Genomic DNA, 20,061 nt, shown 5'->3' with positions numbered 1-20,061 from the left:
TCCCACCCATCTTTGTGTCATCTGCAAATTTGGAGATATTACATTTAGATCCCTCACCTAGATCATTACATGTATAGTGAATAGCTGGGGCCCCAACACTGATCCCTGTGGTACCCCATTAGTCACTGCCTGCCATTTGGGAAAAATATCTGTTAATTCCTATTCTTTGTTGCCTTTATGTGGAGATGCCGGCGTTGGACTGGGGTGAGCACAATAATAAGTCTTACAACACCAGGTTAAAGTCCAACAGGTTTGTTTCAAACACGAGCTTTCGGAGCGCAGCTGAGATTCACCTGAGGAAGGAGCTGCGCTCCGAAAGCTCATGTTTGAAACAAACCTGTTGGACTTTAACCTGGTGTTGTAAGACTTCTTACTTTGTTGCCTTTGCCTGCCAACCAGTTTTCCATCCATCTGAATACACTACTCCCAATCCCATGCACTTGTAATTTTGCGCGTTAATATCTTATGTGGGAATTTGTCAAAATCCTCCTGAAAGTCCAAATAAATCACATCCACTGGCTCCCCGCTCATCAACTCTATTAGTTACATCCTTGAAGAATTCCAGTCGATTTGGTAAGCGTCATTTCCCCTTCATAAATCTATACTGACTCTGCCCGATCCTGCCGCTGTTTTCCAAGTGCTCTGCTATTACATTTTTTATAATATACTCTAGCATTTCGCCCACTACCAACATCAGGCTGACTGGTCTATAATTCCCTGTTTTTTCTCTATCACCCTTTTTAATACTAATAATCGCTTATTGTCACAAGTAGGCTTCAATTAAGTTACTGTGAAAAGCCCCTGACTTTCGGAGCGCAGCTCCTTCACCAGGTGAGTGAAGATCACTCACCTGATGAAGGAGCTACGCTCCTAAAGCTCGTGATTCCAAATAAACCTGTTGTATTTTAACTTGGTGTTATAAGACTTCTTACTGTGCCCACCCCAGTTCAACACCGGCATCTCCACATCATGGCTCAAATCTGTAGGAACTGTTCCAGAATCTATAAAATCTTGGAACATGACCGCCAATCCACTATTTGTAGGGCCACTTCTTTAAATACTCTGGGATGTAGATTATCAGGCCCGGGTATTTGTCAGCCTTCAATTCTATTAATTGCCCGAACATCATTTGCCTACTAATATTGATTTTCTTCACGCCGAGGTCCCAGGTTCGATCCCGGCTCTGGGTCACTGTCCGTGTGGAGTTTGTAGATTTTCCCCGTGTCTTCGTGGGTTTCGACCCGACAACCCAAAGATGTACAGAGTAGGTGGACTGGCCATGCTAAATTACCCCTTAATTGGAAAAAATGAATTGAGTACTCTAAATCTATTTTTAAAAATACTGATTTCCTTCAATTCCTCCCCCTCACCAAATGCTGTGTTCCTCAATATTTCTGGTACAGTATTTGTATCCCCCTTTGTGAAGACAGAATCAATTATGCATTTATTTGGTCAGCCATTTCTTTGTTCCTCATTATACATTCCCCTGTTTCAGACGGTAAGGGACCTACATTTGTCTTCACCAATCATTTTCTCTTCACATACCTCGAGAAGCTTTTACAGTCAGTTGTAATGTTCCCCGCAAGCTTACTCTTGTACTCTTTCTTTATCAACTCATTGGTCCTCCTTTGCTGAATTCTAAAAATCTCCCAATCCTCAGGTCTGCTGTTTGTTCTGGTCAATTTATATGCCTCTTCCTTGGATCTAATACCATCCCTAATTATCTTGTAAGCCATGGTTTGGCCACATTTCCCATTTTACCTTTGCGCCTGACAGGAAAAAACAAATGTTGCAATTCACCCATGCGCTCTTTGAATGTTTTCCATTGCCTATCCACTGTCATCATTTTGAGCAACATTCTCCAATCCATCGTAGCCAAGTCATGCCTCATATCATCGCAGTTTCCTTTATTTAGATTCAGGACCCTAGTCTCAGAATCAACCATGTCACTCTCTATCTTGATGAAGTATTCTATCATATTATGATCGTTCATCCCCAAGGGGTGTAGCACAATTCGATTACCAATTAGATTACCAATGATTCCATTCTCATTACACAGTAACCAGTGTAGGATGGCCTCTTCTCCAGTTGGTTCCTCAACATATTGGTCCAGAAAACCATCCCGTGCATACTCCAGGAATTCCTCCTCAGTGGTATTCTTGAAAAAACATAATCCATGGTACTTTATCAAACTGTTTGCGAAAGCCTGTGTGTGCATTAACCGCCACCCATTTGTTACCTCATCCAAAGACTCAATCAGGTTTGTCAAATTCCAGTTGCCATTGTCGATCCGTTGTGTCTTTTTCTTTATTAGTTCCACACCTGTTCCAGTCTCCAGCATTACTGTCTCTAAAATAATCGGCCTGTAATTTTCTGTTTCTCTCCTTTTTGAACAACGGGTAATGTTTGCAACACTCAACTTCTTTGGTTTCATTCCTGTTGTCTCAGGAGGTTTCAGAGATTGTGACCAGCACTTTGACTGCTTTGCCCTTGCGTTTTCCAAGAACTTAGGCTTCATTCCATCCAGACTGTGTGATGTATCCACTTTAAGTACAGACAGACTTTTTTAGAACCTCCACTTTATCTATTTTTATCTCATCCAGTATCCCAACAACCTCCTTGATTCCCATAGCTTCGACAGAGTTCTCTTCCCTGCTAAACACCAATAGAAAAGTCATCATCAATTACCTCTCTGATGTCGGCCACCTCCACTGATAGATCCACATTTTAGATTCTCACTGGGTTTCCTGTCCCCCAGTGCATTATCCTGGATCTCTGGATTGTTAACCCAGTTACACTGCCACTAGGCTAGTGTCTCCTCTGTGAGAGAGGCTGGAGAAGCTGGGATTGCTAACCTCTGCAGAGAAGGTTAAGAGAAGGCTTAATAAAGACATTCAAACGCATGAAGTTGCTAAAATGTGGTGAATAAACAGAAGCCGTTTCCAGAGGCTGTAAGAGCCTAAAGGTCACAGAATGAACACAATTGGAAAAAGGTACAGAGAGGAAATGAGGGAAGCTTGGTTTACACACAGCGAGTTGTTGTGATCTGGAAGGTGCTGCCTGAAAGGGTGGTGGAAGCAGATTCATTACGAACTTTCAACTGGGGCAAATGGAGAAATACTGGAAGGCGAAAAGATTTGCAGCAATGTGTGTTTTGGGGGGTGGGGGGGGGGGGGGAGGGTGTAGGAGAGCAGGGGGAGAGAATGGGGACTGATTAGATGGATCACTAAAAGAGCCAGCACAGACATTATGGGCTGAATGGTCTCCTCCTGTTCTTTAATATTCTATCATTTTATATTCAATCTCTTCTCTATTTCATGGTTGAGGTTATCACATGCAAACTGCTCTCAGTCTCCTCTCTATGTCATTACCTCTATTTGTTTTCTTTTTTTTAGGAAACCTCTTTCCTAACCTCCCAGCACTCTCTTCCTCTTTCACCTGCTCTGTCAGTGCTACACAGTACCTCTCTCTTTTAATTATACTGAGCCTCTCCCTTGCCAATAGCAGAATTTAAATGCTCTCTCCCTCTGCTCATTCTACAGAACCTCCCTCTCTCTAATATGCAGAGTCTCTCTCCCTCAGTTTATGATACAGAATCCCCCCTTTCTAACTCTGTTACACAGAGCTTCTCTCCCCCGCTCTATCGCAGTGCAGTGTTCAGCTTGCCTTGCTGAGAACTCTGGTAAACAGAACCTGATCTCTCTGACTGCCAGAGGGGATCGTGTGGCGGAAGGGCTCTCAGCTAAAAATACCAGCCCCAAGACAAGGCAGCAGCTGAAATCTTGGGCTTTTCCAGGGCTGCCTCAGTAGGGTTTAGGACCTTGCACCAGAAGCTGATGGATGGATTTTGCCATGAATTCTAGATGAAGGATTAACAGGAGTGAATCTTTGGGATCTCGCTATCGCCAGCTGCTTTCCTGGGATTGCGGATGTTTTGAGGATTTGCCCTGTTGGCGGTCAGTGTGGATAGTGATGGATGTTTTAAAGAAGGCTTTGCTTTATGCCGCACTCTGTCTCTTCTGGGGTAAGTGTTTGCAGAGGCTGACAGGCCTGCAGCAGGTTTACATTCACACTCTGGGGAGAGGATGCCATTCCCGGAGCCGGATCCGCTTTTCGTGTCGTATCCAAATTAACACACACAATTCCTTCAAACACAGTGTCCTCTCTGAAGGGGAGGCCTCTGTCGGCTATTCTGAGAATCTCTGCACATATTTTACACTGGGGTTAGTCCCAAGGAGCAGGCAGTCAGTTTAATGTCCTCCGTTTTTCCCTCCCTGCCCCCTTCGTCTCTCCCTCCCCCCTCCCTCCACTCTCCTCCCTCTCGTTCTCTCTCACCTTCCAGCCATGTCTCCCTCCCCTCTCCTTCTCCCTCTCACCACCCTCTCTCTCCTCACTCAATCTCCTTCCCCCTCTCCATCCTCATCCCCCTTCCTCCCCTCCCTCCTTCTCCCTCTCATCCCCTCTCCCTCATTCTCTCTCCGTCATCCCCTCTCCCCTCCTTCCCCCTCTTGCTACTCCCCTCCCCTCCCCCCTCCTGTCTCTCTCTTTCACCTTCTCTCTCCCTTCCCCCTCTCATCCACTTCCTCTCTCTCTCCTCATCTCTCTCCCTCCTCTCTTTCCCCCATACTCCTCTCTGTCTCTCTCTCTCTCTCTTCTCCCACTTGCCTCCCCCTCCTCCTCTCTCTCTCCCCCTTGTCCCCCCTCTTCCTCTCCCTCTCCCCCTTGCAGCCAGCTCAATCCTCAGTACAGAACACATCACTTTTTGATGCAGGTGTTTTGCAACACAACAGATAACAGTCGGCGATGTGGAGCTGGCTTCTTTTTGAACATTTTAGAATTTTGGGGCGGAAGAGGTTGGCTGTAGGTTGACATGTGAGGACTGACAACAATCTGAATTTATATAACACTTTCCAGTCAGTTCCAAAGACCCAGTCAGAGACACAATGAACACTGAGCTATAGGAGATATTGGGAGATGGAGGAAAGAAAACATTGCTCAGACACCAGATTCTAAAAAAAATAGACGTCTAGGTGGAGATGTTTAGGGAATTCGAGAACTCAAGGCCCCAGACAGCTGAAGGCACATGTGTCAATGGTGGAACCATGGGAATTGGGGATTGTTCCCCAGGCCAGAATTAGTCAGGAGTTTTTCAGATGACAGGAAAATTCCAAAACCTCTTCACAGGACAGATAGCGTGTAACTAGTGACATTTAGAGTTCTGATTTCAGGTTGAGGCCTGGAAACGCCTCAGAGGATTGGACTGAATATGAAGGACAGAATGACAAAAAGATAAATAAGGTGGGAAAAATTAGAGTACGACTGTAAGTTAGCTGGAATATGAAGAAGATAGCAAGAGTTTCTATAGATATTTAAATAAGGAAAGAGTTAACAAAGTGAGCCTTGGTCCTACAGAAAGTGAGTATGGGACATTAATGGAAAGTAAGGAGATAGCAGATGAATTGAACAAGTATTTTGCACCAGTCTTTACTATCGAGAAACACCCCAGAAATAGCTGAAGAGGAGGGTGGACTGCAGGAAAATTACAATCACCAGAGAAGTGGTACTCAGCAAATGTTTGGGCCTGTAGGCAGACAAATCCCCAGGTCCTGATGGACTTAATCCTAGGGTCTTTAAAGAAGTGATTAACGAGATAGTTTAAAAAAAAATTAGAGTAGCCAATTAAGGGGCAATTTTGCATGGCCAATCCACCTACCCTGCACATATTTTTGGGTTGTGGGGATGAGACCTACGCAGACATGGGAAGAATGTGCAAACTCCACAAGAACAGTGACCCGGGGCAGGGATCGAACCCGGGTCCTTGACGCTGTGAGGTAGCAATGCTAACCACTGTGCCACCCTGATTAATGAGATAGTTGATGCGTTGATTTTAATTTTCCAAAATTTCCATTAATTTCCCTGGATTGGGGTATGTTCCATCAGATTGGAAGATAGCAAATGCAACTCAGGAGAGAGACAGGACACTACAGACCAGTTAGCTTAACATCTGTCAGAGGGAAAATGGTAGAAGCTATTCTTAAAGATGTTAGAAAAACTCAAGGCCATGAGGCAGAGTCAGCATGGTTTTGTGAAAGGGAAATCATGTTTAACCAATTGATTGGAGTTTATTGAAGGAGTCACATGTGCCACTGTAGGTAAAGGGGAACCTGTGGGTGTACTTGGATTTCAAGGAGACATTTGATAAGGCGCCACATCAAAGGTTATTGTGCAAAATAAAAGCTCCTGGTGTAGAAGGTAACTTATTGGCATAGATAGAAGATTGACTATTAACAGGAAGCGGAGAATTGGCGTAAATGGTTCTTTGTTTCAGCCTGGCAGTACGTAATGAGTGGAATGCCACAGGGGTCAGTGCTGGGGCTTCACCTTTTTACAATTTATACAAATAACTTGGATGAAGGGACAGAAGGTACGGTTGCTAAATTTGCTGCTGAAATGCCTCACGGCGCCGAGGACCGGGGTTCGATCCAGGCACCGTGAGGCACATTCTCCCCGTGTCAGTGTGGGTCTCACACTCACAACCCAATAATGTGTAGGGTAGGTGGATTAGCCACGCTAAATTGCCCCTTAACTGGGAAAAAAAGAATTGGGTACTCTAAATTTATTTTGTTAAATTGTTGCTGATAAAAAGTGGGAAAGTAAATTGTGAAGAAGACATAAGGGACATTGACAGGTTAAGTGAGTTGGAAAGAAATCTGGCCCGGCTAGTAGACCAAATGAAGGACGATTTTCGGAGATGGGATGCACTCCCGTTGTCATTAGCTGGGAGGGTGCAGACGGTGAAGATGATGGTCCTCCCGAGATTCCTGTTTGTGTTTCAATGTCTCCCCATCTTTATTCCGCGGTCCTTTTTTAAACGGGTCAACAAAGTGATCTCTGGCTTTGTTTGGGCAGGCAAGACCCCGTGGGTAAGGAAGGTAATGCTTGAGCAGAGTTGGGGAGAGGGCTGCAGGTATCTGCAGGTGCGGGACTTCCTACGTAAACAGGTGTCAACCTTCCCGCTCCTACCGCTAAGGGGAATTCAGAACAGGGTAGTTTCCAGAGGGTGGGTAGGAGAAGGGAGCGTCTTGGACATCTATAAGGGGCTTATGGGGTCGGAGGAGACGAAGACTGAGGAACGGAAGGGTAAGTGGGAGGAGGAGCTGGGAGATGAGATAGAGGATGGTCTATGGGCGGACGCATTGAGTAGAGTCAACGCGTCCGCAACATGTGCCAGGCTCAGCCTGATACAATTTAAGTTCGTTCACCGGGCTGACATGACAGTGGCCCGGATGAGCAGATTCTTTGGGGTGGAAGACAGGTGTGCAAAATGTGCGGGAGGACTAACCAACCATGTCCACATGTTCTGGACATGTCCGAAGTTTAGGGATTTTGGCAGGGGCTTCCAGATGTCACGTCCACGGTGTTAAAAACAAGGGTGGCGCTGAGTCCAGAGGTGGCGATTTTTGGGGTTTTGGAGGACCCGGGATCCAGGAGGAGAAAGAGGCAGACATTCTGGCCTTTGCTTCCCTGGTAGCCCAGAGACGGATACTATTAGCTTGGAGGGACTCAAAGCCCCCGAACTCGGAGTGCTGGCTATCGAACGTGGCTAGCTTTCTTTGTTTGGAGAAAATCAAGTTCACCTTGAGTTGGTCACTGTTAGGGTTCACCTGGACATTCATCGACTTCTTCACGGAAAATTACTCGTCAGCCGAAGAGGGGGGGGTTAGTTTAACTTAGAGTAGGGGGTTAAAAACAGGTGGGACCAGTAAGGGAGGGAGATGGCTTTTGCACTATGTTTATAGTTTCATGTGCATTGTTTATTGTGTTGTTGTTGTTATAATACTAAAAAATACCTCAATAAAATGTTTATTAAAAAAAAGTTGGAAAGTATCTGGGAAATGGGATATAATGTGGGAATATGTGAAATTGTCCATTTTGGCAGCAAGAATATAAATAAGCTTATTATGTAAACAGCAAGAAATTTCAGTGCATTGAGATTCAGAGGGATCCGGGTGTCCTGGTGTATGAATTACAAAGAGACTGGTATGCAGAAACAGTGAGTAATTAGGAAAGACTGGTATGCAGAAACAGAGAGTAATTCGGAAAACTGATAAAATATTATAATTTATTGCAAGGGGAATTGATTACAAAAGTAGAGAGGTTATTCTTCAGTTGTACGGAAAACTGGTCATAGAATCATAGAGACCTCACAGTGCAGGAGGAGACCATCAGCCCATGAAGTTTGCACAGTCAAGCCACTCAGTACAAGGGCATTTAAGAGATGGGCAGTAAGCCACCTAAGCCCGCATCCCATGAAAGAATAAATTCAAAATTCCTTTTGAATACCTCGTTTGAACCTGCCTCCACTACTCTCTCAGGAAGTTCATTTCAGACTCCAACTAACCCCTGGGTGAAAAAACCTTTCTTCACTTCATTTATTCACTTTTATTCCTTTGGCCCATTATTCCGAATCTGTGCCCTCGAGTTCTTAACGGTCTCTTGAGTGGTAACGGTTTCTCACTACTATACCCTGTCCATACTTCTCAGGATCTTGAATACCTCTATCGAGTCTCCTCTCAGCCTTCTTTTCTCCAAGGAAAACAGTCCCAATCGGTAGGGGCTGGTTTAGCACAGGGCTAAATCGCTTGCTTTGAAAGCAGACCAAGGCAGGCCAACAGCACGGTTCAATTCCCATACCAGCCTCCCCGAACAGGCGCCGGAATGTGGCGACTAGGGGCTTTTCACAGTAACTTCATTTGAAGCCTACTTGTGACAATAAACGATTTTCATCTCTCCAATCTATCCTCATAGCCACAGTTCTTTACCCCTGGAATCATTCTTGTGAATCTCCTCTATACTGTCTCCAATGTCTTCACATCCCTCCTCAAATATGGGGCCCAGTACTGGACACAGGCTCCAGATGAGGCCTAACTAGTGTCTTATACAAGTTCAACATGACCTCCTTACTCTTGTTCTCAATGCCCCCATTAATAAATCCTAGGATACTACATATTACATTAACTGTTCTCTCATCTTGCCCTGCAACCTTCAATGACTTATGTACCTGTGGCCCCTCTGTTCCTGTACCTCCTTTAGAGTTCCCACTGTCTCCACATTCAACCTGCATAAATGAATCCCTTCATATTTCTCCTCATTGAACTTCACCTGCCACTTGTCAGCCCAATCCATCAACATGTCTACGTCCTCTGAAGGCCAAGACTATCCCATCACAGTTGACAACACTTCACATCTTCGTTTCACTTGCAAATTTGGAAATTGTGCTCTGAACACCACAGCCACTGACTCCTGGGGAATTCCACTACAAGCCTTCCCCAAATCCGAAACAACTACTTATCACAATGTACTCATTTAATATCTCCGCTCTCTCTCCTGCCTCCACATGCAAGTCTCCTTTTATTATTATCCTTAATCAGCCCTACTTTCTCTTTTAACCACATTTTTATTATTTAAACGCTTGTAAAAGTCTTTTCAGGCTCTTGCCTTGCTTTTCTTATTAGTTTTTTCACTTTCCCTCTGGTGCTTCTATATTCAGCCTGATTCGCTGTTGTATTTTCTACCTGGCAACCGTCATACGCACATTTCTTCCTTTTTATCTTTACCCCTGTCTTTCTCGTCATCCAAGGTGTTCAGGATTAATTTTTTAAAATTATAAATTTAGAGGATTTTTCCAATTAAGGGGCAATTGAACGTGCCAACATTTGATTCCAATAGACTTGATTCTGATGCATTCACATCCCATCGATGATTAATTAGCGCTGCTCTGGGTTGCTCCTTATCCTTTTCCAGAGCCCACCTAAACTTTATCATCCAATCTTCACTGTCCCCTTATGATGGATGTGGAGAGGATGATCCTCTCTGTGAGAGAATCTGTGGGATTCTCTGAGCCCCGCACTGGGCAGGAGAATCGCCGCATCTGCCCCACGACGCCCCGAATCCGGCACACGATTCTTCGAGGAGCGGTTAATCGGCACCATTTGTGCCGGCGCGTTTGGAGCGGCGCTGATTGCGGGCCGCTGTCCACAGCCGGGTCGCCGATTCTCCGACCTTGTTGGGCTCAGCAACCGCGCGGAAACGGCAGAGTCCCGCCGGCGCCATCCACACCTGCTCGCAGCCGGCGGGAACTCTGCGCGCAGGGTTGGGGGGTGGCCTGGGGGTGGGGGGGGGGGCTCTTTCCCCCGGGGAAAGAGCCCCCCCGATGGGGTCTGGCCCAATGATCGGGGTCCACCGATCGGCGGGCCGGCCTCTCCAGCCCCGGCCCTATTTTGTTACGCGGCCAGCCCCCTGAACCCCCCATGTTGCGTCGGGGCGTTGAGGAAGTCCCCCGCGCATGAACGGGTTGGCGCGGCGCCCAGTTGCTGCCGGGAAGGGAGGCTGGAGCGACGTGAACCACTCCAGCGCTGTGCTGGGCCCCTGTGGGAGCCAGAATCAGTAGTGCCCGCGCCCGTTTCGCGTTGTCGTGAAACGCGACGGCGTTCACCACAGCACAGACACTGCCTCCATTTCGAAGAATCCTGCCCTGAAGATTGCCTCACTCCCTCAAACTCTGAGGGCTGGATTCTTCTGGCCTGCCCATCGCAAGAACGGCACGGGTGCGAGGTCGACAATGGAAAAATCCATTGACCTCGGGCGGGTCCCCCGGTCGCCAGGCAAACGCAGCCGGAGAATCCCACCCTGGATCTCTCTCCCTCAGCCCAACAGATACATTTTATTTATTCCCAGGCTGTGGGTGTCACTGGCTAGGCCAGCATTTATTGCCCATCCCTACTTGTCCCTTGAGAAAGTGGCGGTGAGCTGTCTGCTTGAACCACCGCTGCAGTCCGTGTGGTGTAGGTACACCCACCATGCTGTTAGGGAGGAAGTTCCAGGATTCTGAGCCAGTGACAGTGAAGGAACGGCCGATATATTTCCAAGTCAGGGTGGTGATTGACTCGGAGGGGAAGCCCCAGGTGGTGGTGTTCCCAGGTATCTGCTGCTCTTGTCCTTCTAGATGGTAGTGTTTGGAAGGTGCTTTTGGAGATTGAGGGAGGGAGGAGTTTGAGGGAGAGTGAGTGAGGGATGTTGCAGACCTCATTTTGAGATTGTGATATAGAATATGTTCGGCTTGGAGAATATGCTGCTGTCTTGATTTCAGCTGAGGCTCGAGCAATTAGGCTGAATCAAAAAGTCTGGGCGGTTTCATAGTGATGCTACACTATCCCTAGCATCTGCCCTGCAGACACAATTTTCTCTCATTAAGTAGACTCTTTCTTGCAGGTACCAGAGATAGAAAGATATTCGCATTTTTAATATAACTTTTTGAATGTCAAGACTTTGCAGTCAAAACAACAACAGCATCATCCCATTACAAAAGCTCCCAAGGGGACTTCGCATCAGGATTATCAAACAGAATTTGATACTATAATAACTCACAAGGAAGCTGTCATGAATGAAGGTGAATTTATTTACAATTGCAGGCTCAGTACAGCAGCTCACTCCCGGTATAGGCCTCGCTGGGAGGTTAGATCTGATCAGGCTCTGATTTGGGCCTACTTTTATCCCCGGCTCCGCCCACTACCTGGGGAGCTCATATTCCATGAATCCCACAGAGAAATCAATGATTGTTTCCCCATGGTCCTCATGGGGGTTATAACAGATGCCAAACCAGAAAAACAGACATTAGGATGGCTAATTACTAACCAAGGGTTTGGTTAAAGATGTTTGTTTAAAGAAGCATCTCAAAGAGGACAGAATGAGAGAGAGAGGTGGTGAAAGAGAGTAAGAGAGATAGAAAGGCGGAGTGACGAAAAGAGAGAGAGACGGAGAGAGAGAAGCAGAGAGATAGAGAGAGAGGTGGAAAGAGAGAGAAGCAGAGAGAGAGGTTGAGTGAGAGAGCGCGATGGAGAGAGGGGGCAGAGGCAGAGAAAGGTGGAGAGAGACAGAGAGAGGGAGAGAGAGAGAGGTGGAGAAAGAAATAGAGAGAGAGAGAGTAAGAGACAGTGTATACGACTACAGTAGTCCCCTATTAGAACGCGGGTGTTGGGGTCCAAGACAGCCACCCGCGTTACATCCGAGCCGCGGATATCCACGATGGGGGTTTTAAATTTATAAAAAAATCTATGCATGCGCTTCCCATTGTGAGTCTACGAGGCGTGCTTAAACCACTATACAATCCATGACTGTGTCTTCAGTCCTCTGTGATATGGAGGACGGGGGGCGGGGGGAGAGGTCAGACCCCCTGAAGCCTCGAGTTAAACTTGGTTAAAGTGACAGGTGCCACTTTTAAAACGGAGTGACTAGGCGCTACTGCAATGTAAAGATCCCCGGTCCGGTCCATCCAGAGTCCTGACCGCCACCAGTTTAAAGAACCCCCTGCTCCAATCCTCTGCACTATCCACTTCCGGACGCTGTGTGAGCTGCTCCTCTCTCACTGAAACATAATCTCCCTCCAATCAGCCGGCAGTGTCAACTTCAGCGGCCGGCTCACTTTGATCCGGAGAGGGAAGCTGACAGCACCCGGCTGTTTCGAGTAAGTTGGGGTCCATAAGCCCCCCCGCCGTATATCGCGAACCGCGGTATTGCGGAGCGCGGTATAACGGGGGACTACTGTAGTAGTATATTAGATGTATTACGGCACTGCCCGAATATTAGAGGTACATGGGTAAATCGCTGCCTGCTGGCTCTGCCCAGTAGGCGGCGGATAAAAGTGTGTGCTCGCCGGTGCTGCAGCCATTCTGGTTCCAGCTACAGGAAGCACAACATCTTGCTCAATAAACCCTCGACTGTTCCACTATTCTCGTCTTTGTGGTAATTGTCGGTGCATCAATTTATTGAGCAAGATTTTTTAAACGATGGATCACCGCATCAAGCCTGATCGCCTGCAGCTGAGCCCTCAAGCAGCCAACGCTACATCCCCCTTTGACCACTGGCTAGCCTGCTTCGAAAGCTACCTCAGAACAGCCGCTGAGGAACCCTCGGACTCGCAGAAGCTCCAAATCCTCTATTCACGGGTGAGCCATGACATTTTTCCCCTCATCCGGGATGCACCCACCTACTCCGAAGCGATGGAGCTCCTGAAGGGACATTACGTTCGACCAGTAAATCAAGTATACGCCAGGCACCTCCTGGCCACGAGACAGCAACTCCCCGGGGAGTCTCTGGACGATTTCTGGCGTGCCCTGCACAGCCTAGGTAGGAACGGCGACTGCCAGGCAGTTTCGGCAGTCCAGCACACAGAACTTTTAATTAGAGACGCTTACGTCACGGACATGAGGTCTGCGTACGTCCGCCAGCGCCTACTGGAAGGGGGTACGCTCGATCTTGCGGCAACTAGGCAGCTCGCTAACACGTTAGAAGTGGCCTCCCGAGGGCAGCACGGTGGCACAGTGGTTAGCATTGCTGCCTACGGCGCTGAGGACCCGGGTTCGAATCCCGGCCCTGGGTCACTGTCCGTGTGGAGTTTGCACATTCTCCCCGTGACCCCCACAACCCAAAAGATGTGCAGGATAGGTAGATTGGCCACTCTAAATTGCCCCTTAATTGGAAAAAATAATTGGGTACTCTAAATTAAAAAAAAAAGAATTGGCCTCCCGTAACGTTCAGTCCTACGCCCCCGATCATACGGCACCCTCGTGGGCACCGTGGGCCCCACCGGCTGCCGACTCCAGCTCACCGCAAGCCTACGCCGCGCGGCAGCCAGCCAACTCTGGGGGCCCAAGTGTTATTTGTGCGGGCAAAACAAACACCCCAGGCAGCGCTGCCCGGCGTGGAGCGCGACCGGCAACGGGTGTGGGAAGAAAGGACACTTCGCTTCTGTCTGCCAGGCCCGGTTGGTCGCCGCTGTTTCCAGGCCCGGGAGTCTGCACCCCCCATGTGCGACACAGGGGCGCCGCCATCTTCCTCATCGCAAGCCACGTGCGGCCCGTGGGCGCCGCCATCTTCCTCATCGCAAGCCACGTGCGGCCCGTGGGCGCCGCCATCTTCCTCATCGCAAGCCACATGCGGCCCGTGGGCGCCGCCATCTTCCTCATCGCAAGCCACGTGCGGCCCGTGGGCGCCGCCATCTTTGATGCCACCCACCACGTGCACCCCATGGGCACCGACATCTTCGGCGCCATTTTGGACGGTGTCTCAGGACCCCTGCTTGTCTGGCCTTTCATCGCCCGCCGCTACCTGCCACCGCTGACCAGCCCGGGACCTCCCAGCATCTGCGGCAGCTCGCCTCTATCACCCTGGATCAGTCCCGGCCCCGAAACCTCGCGACGACGACGGTGAAGATCGATGGGCACGAGACGACCTGCCTTTTTGACTCATGGAGCACAGAGAGCTTCATCCACCCCACTACGGTAAGGTGCTGCTCCCTCCCGGTACACCCCGTCACCCAGAAAATCTCCCTGGCTCCGGATCTCATTGCGGGGATCTCCAAGGCGTAGAGTTCAGCAACTTCCGGCTCTACGTCTTCCCCCACCTCTGCGCTGCCCTGTTACTCGGCCTGGATTCTCAGTGCCATCTCCAGAGCCTAACCTTGAAATTCAGCGGACCCCTACCACCCCCTCACCGTCTGCGGCCTCACGACCCTTAAGGTTGACCCACCTTCCCTGTTTGCGAACCTCACCCCGGATTGCAAACCCGTCGCCACCAGGAGCAGACGGTACAGTGCCCAGGACAGGACCTTCATCAGGTTGGAGGTCCAACGGCTTCTGCGGGAAGGCATCATTGAGGCCAACAACAGCCCCTGGAGAGCCCAAGTGGTGGTAGTGAAAACTGGGGAGAAGCACAGGATGGTCGTTGACTAGTCAGACCATCAATCGGTACACGCAGTTCGACGCGTACCCCCTCCCACGCATATCTGACATGGTCAATCAGATTGCGCAGTATCGAGTCTTTTCAACAGCGGACTTGAAGTCCGCCTACCACCAGCTTGCCATCCGCCCGGAGGACCGCCAATATACTGCTTTCGAAGCACATGGCCGCTTCTATCACTTCCTTAGGGTTCCCTTCGGCGACACTAATGGGGTCTCAGTCTTCCAGCGACAGATGGACCAAATGGTTGACCGGTATGGACTGCGGGCCACCTTCCCGTACCTAGATAACGTCACCATCTGTGCCACAATCAGCAGGACAACGACGCGAACCTCCAAAAATTCCTCCAGACCGCCAAACTCCTTAATCTCACATACAATAAGGAGGAATGCGTGTTCCGCACCAACCGCTTAGCCATCCTTGGCTATGTCGTGGAAAATAGAGTCATAAGGCCCGACCCCGACCGCATGTGCCCCCTCCAAGAACTCCCTCTCCCCCACTGCCCCAAGGCCCTGAAACGATGCCTGGGGTTTTTCTCCTATTACGCTCAGTGGGTCCCTAATTATGCGGACAAGGCCCGCCCACTCATTCAGTCCACAGTTTTCCCCCTGGCGGCTGTAGCCCGCCAGGCCTTCAACCGCATCAAGGCAGACATCGCCAAGGCCACGATGCACGGGGTCGACGAATCCCTCCCCTTCCAGGTCGAGAGCGATGCATTGGACGTAGCTCTGGCCGCCACACTCAACCAGGCGGGCAGGCCCGTGGCCTTCTTTTCCCGCACCCTCCAAGCCTCCAAAATTCGTTCTCCTCTGTCGAAAAAGAGGCCCAAGCCATTGTGGAAGCTATGAGACATTGGAGGCATTACCTGGTCAGCAGAAGATTCATTCTCCTCACTGACTAATGGTCGGTTGCCTTCATGTTTAATAATACACAGTGGGGCAAGATCAAAAATGACAAGATCTTGAAGTGGAGGATCGAGCTCTCCACCAATAATTACGAGATTTTGTATCGCCCGGGGAAGCTCAACGAGCCCCCTGATGCCCATTCCCGTGGGACATGTGCCAGCGCACAAGTGGACCGACTCCGGGCTCTCCACTATGACCTCTGCCATCCGGGGGTCACCCGGTTCTTCCATTTCATCAAGGCCCGCAACCTGCCCTACTCCATTGAGGAGGTCAGGACCGTCATCAGGGACGGCCAGGTCTGCGCAGCGTGCATGCCGCACTTCTACCGGCAGATCGAGCGCACCTGGTGAAGGCCTCCCGCCCCTTTGAACGCCTCAGCGTGGACTTCAAAGTGCCCCTCCCCTCCACCGACCGCAACACGTACTTTCTGAACGTGATTGATGAGTACCCCCGGTTCCCTTTCGCCATCCCATGCCCCGATATGACTTCTGCCATGGTAATTAAAGCCCTGCACGGCATCTTCACCCTGTTCGGTTTCCCCACCTACATCCGCAGCGATCGGGGACCCTCTTTTATGAGCAATGAGCTGCGTCAGTTCCTGCTCAGCAGAGGTATCACCTCGAGCAGGATGACCAGCTACAACCCCCGGGGAAACGGGCAGGTGGAGAGGGAGAACGGGACGGTCTGGAAGGCTGTCCTGCTGGCCCAGCGGTCTAAAAATCTCCCGGTCTCCCGCTGGCAAGAGGTCCTCCCCGACGCGCTGCACTCCATCCGTTCGCTACTCTTCACCGCGACTAACGAGACCCCTCACAAACGGGTGTTTGCCTTCCCCAGGAAGTCCACCTCCGGGGCCTCGATCCCAAAATGGCTGACAGTTTCCTGAACCTGTCCTCCTCCGGAAGCATGTGCAGATCCATAAGTCGGACCCCTTGGTCGAAAAAGTCCACCTCTTACATGCCAACCTGCAGTACGCCTACGTGGCACACCCCGACGGGCGCCAGGACACAGTCTCCCTCCGGGACCTGGCACCCGCTGGGTCCCCACCCACGACCTGACACCTCCCGCCCCCCCCCCCCCCTCCCGGTTGCCTCATTCACCCCTGCGCCACTAACCTTCCCTCCAGCAAACCCCACCGCAGCCCCCACCCCAGCAGGATCCGTCCTCCCACTGGTTCCACTCAGGGGTGACGAAGACGAGGACAACACGCTCCCGGAATTGCAGGTGACCAAGTCGGCGCCCACATCACCACCAGGACTGGGGCGATCGCAGAGGAGGGTCAAGGTCCCCGACAGACTTAATTTGTAATGTTTTCCACTACCCTCGCCGGACTCTTTTTTTTAACAGGGGGTGAATGTGGTAGTCACCACTAGTAGTATATTACATGTATTATGGCACTGCCCGTATATTAGAGGTACAAGGGTAAATCCCTGCCTGCTGGCTCCGGGCGTATAAATGTGTGTGCTCGCCGTGCTGCAGCCATTCTGGTAGCAGCTACAGGAGGCACAACATCTTTGCTCAATAAATCCTCGATTGTTCCAGTACTCTCGTCTTTGCGGTAATTGATAGCACATCAGACAGAGAGAGAGGTAGAAAGGTCGAGAGAGAGGTGAAGAGAGGCTAAGAGAGAGAGAGGTGGAGAGAGACGCGGAAAGAGATAGAGAGAGGTTGAGAGAGAGAGAGGCAGAGAGAGCTAGAGGTGGAGAGAGAGAGAGAGATGGAGAGAGGTTGCAAGAGAGAGGCGGAGAGCGAGAGAGGTTGAGAGAGAGGTCGCGGGAGAGAGAGAAAGAGGCTGAGAGAGAGAGGTGGAGAAAGAAATAGAGAGAGAAAGAAAGCGAGGTGGAGAAAGAAATAGAGAGAGAGTCAGAGGGGTAGATAGGTAGAGAGAGAGAGAGGTTGAAAGAGAGAGGTGGAAAGAGATAGAGAAATTGAGAGAGAGAGGCAGAGAGATGGAGAGAGATTGCAAGAGAGAAAGGGGGAGAGAGAGAGGTTGATGGAGAGAGAGGTTGAGAGACAGAGAGAAAGAATGGAGTTGAGGGAGAAAGAAGCAGAGAGAGATTGAGGGAGAGAGGCTGACAGAGAGGTTGAGGGCGAGAGAGGTGGAGAGAGGCAGAAGTTCAGGGGAGAGAGGCGGAGAGAGACAGAAAAAGAGAGGTGGAGAGAGAGAAAGAAGAGAGGTGAAGAGAGAGAGAGCAATAGAGAAGGAAAGACAGAAATAGAGAGGGAGAGGGGGAGAGAGAGGTGGAGAGAGAGAGGGATATTGAGACAGAGAGGGAAAGGTGGAGAGAGAGACAGAGAGGGAGAGAGGTGGAGGGAGAGTGAGATGGTGAGAGAGATTTAGAGAGAGAGGGAGAGCTACAGAGTGAGCGCGGTGGAGAGAAAGAGGTAGAGAGACAGAGGCAGAGAGGTGGAAAGAGAGAGAGATGGGGAGAGAAAGAAAGACAGAGAGAGGTGGAAAGGGACAGGCAGAGAGAGACTGTGAGACAGACAGATACAGGTTGAAGGAGTGGGAGAGAGAGAGAGGTGGAACGAGACAGAGCGAGAGAGGTTGAGAGAGAGAGAGAGGTGGGATAAAGTAACAAAACCATGCTGTCTTTCGCTGATGAGTCCATTTGTTTCCAAATGGGTATAAATCCTGTCCCTGAGAATTCTCTCCAATAATTTACCTCCTACCGACGTGAGGCTCACCGGCCTACAGTTTCTTGGATTATCCCTGCTACCTTTCTTAAACAGTGGTACTATATTAGGTATTCCCCAGTCCTCTGGGATCTCACCTGTAGCCAATGAGGATACAAAGATGTCAGTCAATGCCCCACCAATTTTCTCCCTTGCTTCCCTCAGTAGTCTGGGGTAAATCCCATCCGGCACAGGAGATTTATCTGCATTAATATCTCATAAAACACCCAATACCGTCTCCTTTTTGATGTCAACATGACCCAATTATCCACACACCCTACCCAAGAATCATCTTCCACAAAGTCCCTTTCTTTGGTGAACACTGATGCAAAGTACTCATTTAGTGCCTCGCCCATTTCCTCTGGCTCAACACATAGATTCCCCCACTTTTCGCAAGTGGTCCAATCCTTCCCCTGCCTACCCTCTTGCGTTTTACATATGAATAAAAAAATTTGGAATTCACCTTAATCCTACTTGCCAAGGACTTTTCATGACGCCTCCTAGCCCTCCTAATTTCCCACTTAAGAACCTTGCTACTTTCTTTATACTCCTCAAGGACTTTGACTGTCCCCAGCCTTCTAGACCGTACAAAAGCCTCCTTTTTCTTTTTGATGAGGTTCACAATATCCCTGGTTATCCAAGGCTCCCTACTTATCCCATACTTATCCTTCATTCTCTCAGAAATGTGACTTTCCTAAATCCTAATCAACTGTCGCTTGAAAGACTCCCACAAGTCCGATGTTGACTTATTATTCAACAGCCGCACCCAATCCAAATTCTTCAATTCCTGTCTAATTTGTCTTTCCCCAGTTTAGCACCTTAACGCGAGGGTTACCCTCATCCCTGTTCCAAAGTACCCTAAAATGTATGGAATTGTGGTAACTACTCACAAAATGTTCCCCTACTGAAACCTCAACCACCTGTCCAGGCTCATTCCCCAATACCAGATCCAGTACTGCCCATTCGCTAGTTGGACTATCTACATATTGCATCAAGATGGCTTCCTGGATACACCTTACAAACTCTGTCATCCAAGCCCCTGGCACTAAGTGTGTCCCAGTCACTATCGGGTAAATTAAAATCCCCTACCACAGCAACTCTTGTTATTTTTGCACCTATCCAAAATCTCTCTACTTATTTGCTCCTCTATCTCTTGCTGGCAGTTAGGGGGCCTGTAATAAACGCCCAACATTGTGATTGCTCCCTTCCTGTTCCTGAGCTCTACCCAGTATGAGCCCTCTGAGGTTCCCTCCCACAGTACGGCTATAATATTCTCCATAACCAGTAATGCTACTCCCCCATCTATTTACATCCCCCTCTATCTCTCCTAGAAGCATCTATATTCTCCAATGTTCAGCTGCTATTCCTGCCCTTCCGTTCAGCTCCCCCTGATATTGATACCCAGCTCCCCCGACATTGACCCCTAGCTCCTCCTGCTATTGGCCCCCTCCTGGAGTCATAGAGTCTTATAGGACAGAAGGAGGCTCTTCGTCCCATGATGTCCCTGCCGGCCATCAATCACCTATTTATTGTAATCCCATTTTCCAGCACTTGGTCTATAGCTTTGGATGCTATGGCATCTCAAATGTTCATCTAAATACATCTCAATGTTATTCGGGTCTCTACTTTCACCACCCTTTCAGACATTGGGTTCCAACCACCCTCTAGGTTAAAAGGGTTTCCTGAC

The 20,061-nt window shown here is 49.4% G+C and overlaps 1 protein-coding gene across 1 annotated transcript in view; it reads left to right on the top strand.

The window, feature by feature from the left end:
- The first annotated feature begins 3,514 nt into the window (after positions 1–3,514).
- LOC119974506 (sodium channel subunit beta-1-like) overlaps positions 3,515–20,061 on the top strand; it is a 94,116-nt gene continuing 77,569 nt past the window's right edge. Inside the window, exon 1 of the mRNA XM_038813444.1 lies at positions 3,515–4,024. Within this exon, the coding sequence (XP_038669372.1) occupies positions 3,973–4,024 (52 nt within the window). The 5' untranslated portion in view covers positions 3,515–3,972. The remainder of the gene's footprint in view (positions 4,025–20,061) is intronic.

This window comes from Scyliorhinus canicula, chromosome 12, assembly GCF_902713615.1.
Source record: "Scyliorhinus canicula chromosome 12, sScyCan1.1, whole genome shotgun sequence".
Lineage (NCBI taxonomy): Eukaryota > Metazoa > Chordata > Chondrichthyes > Carcharhiniformes > Scyliorhinidae > Scyliorhinus > Scyliorhinus canicula.
The sequence above is the reverse complement of the archived record's forward strand: the minus strand, read 5'-3'. Positions and strand labels throughout refer to the sequence as shown.